The sequence below is a fragment of the Miniopterus natalensis genome, chromosome 5, assembly GCF_054644295.1.
Source record: "Miniopterus natalensis isolate mMinNat1 chromosome 5, mMinNat1.hap1, whole genome shotgun sequence".
NCBI lineage: Eukaryota > Metazoa > Chordata > Mammalia > Chiroptera > Miniopteridae > Miniopterus > Miniopterus natalensis.
In genome coordinates this window covers 13131223-13137222 of record NC_142085.1, presented here as the reverse complement: position 1 = coordinate 13137222, position 6000 = coordinate 13131223, and the positions used below count along the sequence as shown (strand labels likewise).

Genomic DNA, 6000 nt, shown 5'->3' with positions numbered 1-6000 from the left:
ACCCCCACACTCAGTTCTCCTGACAAATCCAGACATCAAACTTAGCCGTGGACTGAGCTTTGAGCAGTCCTCAGTAGTTATCAAGCTCTTTGCAAGCAGATTTCTGTCAGGCCCCACTAGTTTCAAACATTCCCAGACACACCCTCATAACATCATAAGAAAGCTTGAATCTAAGCTAAAATCATTTCATCTTTTCTGACCATCTTGCTGCCTGTGTACTGATCAGTTATACACAATCAGTTACTGTTTCTTCTCCACTAGTCTGTTAATTCTTCAAGACCAGGAACTCTATCCCCATTTCCTAATATGCACTTGGCAGCTAGCATGCTCCAGTCAAGGTTTGAGTCTTGCAATTCCACAGTGATAGAATTTTGGATGCAACAAATAGGCTGATTTGAGTAACATGATTCTTAGTACATAGGTTCATTACTGAGTGTGAATTACCATCCAAAAATCTTCGAAGGCTATAGGTCTTTGTTTCTGAGAGTGAGGAGAGATCCACCCACCTTTCCTAACACATACTAAATTTTGACTTCAGGAATCAGATTGTCTTGGGTTTAAATCCCAGTTTTGCCCCCGATCAAATATGCAACTTTGGGAAAATTACTTAACTTCTCCAAATGTCAATTTCCTCAGCTGCAAGATTGATGTCCTATTAAATTGCAGGATTATTGCAAGTATTAAATGATGCCTAGCATGGAGCTTGGTGTGTAGGAAGCATAACAAAAATGATATCCACTCATTCTATGACTTCTTCCCACATACTCCTTTTTTAAACAGAGATGCCAAGATTGTGAATGTTCTTTGGGAGCACAGCTGGAGAAGTGTATCTTGAAAGAGGCAGCTGACCATCCCACAACCAAGGCTTAGACTACTGTGAAGGGAGTGAGATGAGTCACAAACATGCAGGGTCTGACCATGTTTTTATATAAAATGTTAATATTTTGTTCCTTGTGGGTTTTTTTTGCATTGATTCTGACTTTTCAAAATATCGCATTAAAATATTATTTATCTTCATAACCTGCTTTTTGGCACCCTCTGAAATGTTGTGCCCAAAGCAATGCTTTATTCACCTGACTCTAGTCCTGCTCTGCCTACAGCACTTTGTGTCAGTCACACCAGGATCTAAGCACGGGACCAGAGCAGGCAGAGAAGCCTGTAGGAAAAGAACTGGGACCTCCTCTGAGTTTGAACTTGCACTTTCCAAGCCCTAGAGCGCCTTACGGGGCCTAGGACGAGAGCGGAGGGGGATGGACTACAACTCCCAGAAGGCTGCGCGGCTCTGGGTCACCGTCGATTGGCTGCGCAACTCGGAACCCTCGCCGATTGGCTGCGCTGGCTCCGCCCCGCCCGCCCCTGCCGGGATGACCCAGGGCTGCGCGTCCCGGGCTGGAGTGCTCCTGAAGCCCGCTACTCGGGGGAGGCTCGCCCTGGCCGGCAGGCTTCATGGCGGCGCGGCCCGTGCCCGGGATGCTGCGGCGGGTCCTGAGGGCCAGTGTCCGGAGCTGCAGCTCAGGGGCTCCGGTGACGCAGCCCCGACCTGGACAGCCCTCCCAGTCCGCCGCGGAGGTGAGCTCGCCAGAACCCACACCTTCCCCGGGAGAGGGGGCGGGGGTGGCTGGCAGCCTGCCCCTTATGTCCGGAGAGCACCCCAGGGCTGAGGCCGCCGCTCCCGGGGGCGGGGAGAGGGGTGGAATGATGTCCTCTAGGTAGACCGGCTGCCCAGTGTCCGGATACTCCAGCCGGGTGGGGGAGGGGCGCCCGGGGGTCTGGGTGAAAAGCCCCCCGCCCGCCCAGCCCGGCACCTGCGCCGGGTCCTAGCGCCGCTGGAGACGGGGGCCGGCCGGGGGTGGGGGTGGGGTGGGGGGGCTCTGGGTCCCATGAGGTGTTAGCGCCCCGCTCAGCCCCGCCCCACACTCAGCCTCTCCCTTCAGCATTTTCCTCCCTGTCCCCCCAGGGGACTTTGTGTATAACCAGGGGTTCTTGTGACACCCCGCTGTAAAGCATGACACTAAAAATGTCACCTTGGTGCCACCGGTACTCAGGTGTCACTTCAGTAGTCACAGGGCTCTGACTTTCTGTTTCATCTTCATGTCTCTTGGGCGGGTTCAGCCTCCTTGTAGAGCAGCAGGAGCAGGACCCGGCTCTTCGGGGTAGGGACCAGCTCTGCAGGATTGGGATTCCCCCCCCCCCAACCCTTGACAGCACCCCTCAGAGTGATTCATGTCCTAATAAGTTTCAAGTTTGTTTTTCTTTTGTGCATGTGGTCAGAATAATTTGGGGAGAAGCATCTCTTTTTATTTGGTGAAACCTTATTTCTAGACCCATCTGGTCATTCTCTTCCCATCTCGCAGCACAAGGCTTCATATCCTGGGGTTCATCACATCCTGCCCTGCCCCCCCCCCCCACTGCTTAGTGAGGGGAGCCTCAGATCAGCAGGCCCAGCTGCTGGGAAGTGGAGACGTTTTTCAGTATCCTTGACCTCTGCACCCCACCGAGGGAAAGATAGGAAAGTAAAGATTGCTTGGAGATCTTTAAACAGTTCAGGAAAAGGGGAGTTTCTTCTCCCCCCTGCCCCTAATTCATTTTGTGCCTTTCGTGGGAGGACCTGTGCTGAGTGCCGTGGTCCTCACGGTAAATCATAAAGGAGAGGCTGTAAACCTGAGAAGCACTTCAGGTGTGCAGGCTTATTGATGTGAACTTCCCCGGAGTCACGGGGCTGCAAAGGGGCAGGAACTCAAACTCTGGTGCCCGTGGGGAGAGCAGGGAAGAGGCTGCCCCCTACCCTTTCCTTTACACTGGGAGGGGAGCTATAATTGGCAGGTAAGGGCATGGACTCTGGAACAGAATGCCTGGATCTGAATCCCAGCCCTGCCTCTTCCTAGCTGTGTGGACTTCAACTCTCAGTGCCTCAGTCGTCCCATCTGTGAAGTGGGAACAGTGATGTCTACCCCATCAGGTGGTTATAGGGATGAGAGGAGTTAATGTATATGCACATGCAGACTTAGAACAGAGCCTGGCTCCTGTAAGTGCTATGGTAAATGTATATTTGTTGTAATTATTATCTTTGATGCCATTGCCCCATGCTGTGTCCCATTAGTCCCCTCCCATCTGGACACTCAAGATAGTCGTTCTGTCAACTGTTTGATCACAGACCTCCCATCGTGGTCATTCCTCTCTAGAGTTGTCCTCAGCAGACAGCTTGTTCCTTGAGTGCTGGATGCTCTCCCACCTTTCTTAGAATTTCCCCACAGTGCTTAACATGGTGATCTGCAGGCAGTGGAGTCAGCAGATATTTTTGGCTGTTTGAAACCCAACTAGTGAGGGGGCATGAATAGCAGACAGAGCACAGGAAAGGGAGCCCCAACTTTTCACACTTGCTCGGCCTCCAGTTTTACCTGGCTCCTGGGCTGCCACTCCTTCCCTCTTCAGGTCTTTAAAACCAGAGGGTTGAACCAGCCCATCTTTACACAGTGGGGGGAGGGCACAGAATGTCTTGAAGAGGCTCTCAGAGGTGAGACAAGTCTGGAGATGCATATGTGTTCAGCCTATCCCCAGAGCTTGCTAGTTGGCAAGAGCAGGGGTGGGAGCACCTGGGACCCCTGTGCCCCTTCCCTTCCTGCAGGGTACCTTTTCCCATACTCTGCCTAGGGCCTTGGCCCACTGGTTTGGGATGGGGGCATTGCTTGGAGAGAGGGGAAAATCACTGGGCAGATAACATTCTACGTGTTGGGGTGTGGGTGTGAGAGAGATGTGAGGTGTGGCTTGGGAGCTGGCTGTGGGGATAGCAGAAAGGAGGCCATGGGTTTGGTCCAAGGACAGGTTGAACAGCTTCTACAAGTAGAAAGGGGAAGTGGTGGTGTATGGCTAAGTGAGGAGGTGGGAAGGGGAGAGATAGCTCCCTGCCATTGTGATTGGGGAGGCCCAACAGTCTTCTCTGCAGGGCTTACCCCACTCCAGAAGCACTGCACCCCTCTTTCTCCCTCTCAGGCTCCATGCAGGTTTTGGGCAACAGAGGGCTGGCCTCAGGTCCTAGGCCTGCTGCCAGGGCAGGGGAGAGAGGGACTCTGCAAGGCCAAGGCACTCAGCTGTGCAAATGACTAGAAAGACAAGATTTTAGAGAGGACTTATGGAGGAAGGAACCGGGTATAGGAGAAGGTAGGAGAGGAGAGCAGGGCCTGGTCTGGGGCAGGGACACATGGAGGGAAAGAAGACGGAGGGAAAACAGGGTATCTTGATTGCCAGCCTGCCAGCTCTTTAAAAGCTTTACTTTGGTAAAGTGTGACACTCCTTGCCAGGGAGCCATAGATGTGACAACCTCAGACTTAGGGTGGGGATGAGGTGCTTTTTGTCGTGAATAACCCTGCTGCTGTGTGTACACTTCAGAGCTTTTCAGGGGCTTACCTTTACTGTCAAAATCAAATGCCTGAGGTTAGTGACTAATAGCCAGGGAAGGCACTTAACTCCTGTGTACCACCCTTCCCCACCCCACTCCGTCCCAGTCTGCACTGGACAGGGAGACAAGAGGTAACCTGTAGTGTGTGGTGGCTACTGAGTACCTCGTTACTGGCACTAGTATCGGTGGTCCTGGAGGGGCTCAGACCCCACTTCCTGCTCTGGAAGGTGTGGCGGCAGGTCGGAAATCCCAGCTGTGGGTGGGAAGGCCAGGGCCTTCAGGACTGGCTGTGCGTGGGCTGAGAAGAGTGGGAAGATAGTCACAGCACACAGCTAGGGCTCCTCATGAACAAGCCTGTTTGATGACTACGTGTAAGTAGGAGTTATTTTAAGAGAATGGCAGGAATCACATATTTGATGCCTACTCTGTGCCCAGAACACCTCTCATCAAGTTAGGTAGAAATATTATTCACACTTTATGGATGAGGAGACTGTAGCTTAAAGAATTTAGTGCTTCAGCTAGTTAGTAACAGAGCCAAGCTTGGAATTCAGGTTTGCCTACTCCCAAAGCCTGCACCCAGAACCTCAGCTACTACCCCGGAGTAAAACAACACCTTATCCTGATGTGGCTGGGCCAGGGGTTCTCAGCCCTTCTGCAGAGTAGGAAGCTGAAGCACTTCAGACAGGTGAAAACCCAAAGCTGGGGCCCCATCCCAGAGCAGCTAGGGCTCTGGCCTCAGCACTTAGCGCTCTCCAGGCGACCCTGCTGTGCAAGCGGAGTTGTAACCATGGTACCAGGCCAACCCGTTTTGACAGTAGAGTCCAGCCCGGAAGTGAGTGATGACCCCAATGTAACAGGTTTTGCACACACCACCTTTCTCTTTGGATTAGGGACCTGCCTATTTGTTCATTGGCACAGTTTGCCACTTGCTACTGACATATTGTGTAGACAGCAGGATACCGAGTCCGCACAGGGGAAGCAGCTCAGCCCAGGCTGGGGCCCTGGGCATATAAGCAGCTGAGGGCCTTCTTCTGATGTGTCCAGCCCTTCCTAGGCGAGGCAGTGCTGGCTACCCTGCCCGGTGGCCATCCCCTCTGAGTCCTGGGCTCCTTTGATATCTTTTTCCTCAAGGGGATTTAAGGGAAAGGAAAAAAAACTAGAGCAGAAGTAGGACATGCAGTGTTGGAGGAGAAAAGAGGCAGGGATGAGGCTTGTTAATTAATATCCAAGAGAGTGGGGGAGAGAGGAAGGGAGGGAGAGAGAAAGAGTGTGCGTCTGTGTATGTGTGTAGGAGGCTGGGGCAGGTACTGGCAATGCGGAGTCTGAATGAATCTAGGTAAGGTCACTCCAGGTCTCGAGAGTGGGCATCGGGCTGCCCCTCCCTCTGCCAGATTGGAGCGCCTAATCCCACTGTTGATTGCCCCATTACACTGCTTGCTCCCTGATATCCGCTGAGTCATACTCCTTGGCCGTCACTTGCTCCCAATTCCTGAATTTATTTTTGCTTTTCCTTCACCCAGCCACCTCCCCTGTAGGTTAAGATGAGAGTCAGGCCTGGCATCTTGGCCAGTTAGGAGGTAGACTCTGGGGTGACTGACAAATTA

At 52.6% G+C, this 6000-nt stretch overlaps 1 protein-coding gene across 2 annotated transcripts in view; it reads left to right on the top strand.

Annotated features, from left to right (window-relative positions):
• Nucleotides 1-1391: 1391 nt before the first annotated feature.
• MOCS1 (molybdenum cofactor synthesis 1) overlaps nt 1392-6000 on the top strand; it is a 39914-nt gene continuing 35305 nt past the window's right edge. The window contains exon 1 of one of the 2 annotated variants that reach the window (XM_087817376.1): nt 1392-1569. In XM_087817376.1, the coding sequence (XP_087673502.1) occupies nt 1447-1569 (123 nt within the window). In that variant the 5' untranslated portion in view covers nt 1392-1446. The remainder of the gene's footprint in view (nt 1570-6000) is intronic. The other variant, XM_087817377.1, reaches the window with a different exon arrangement.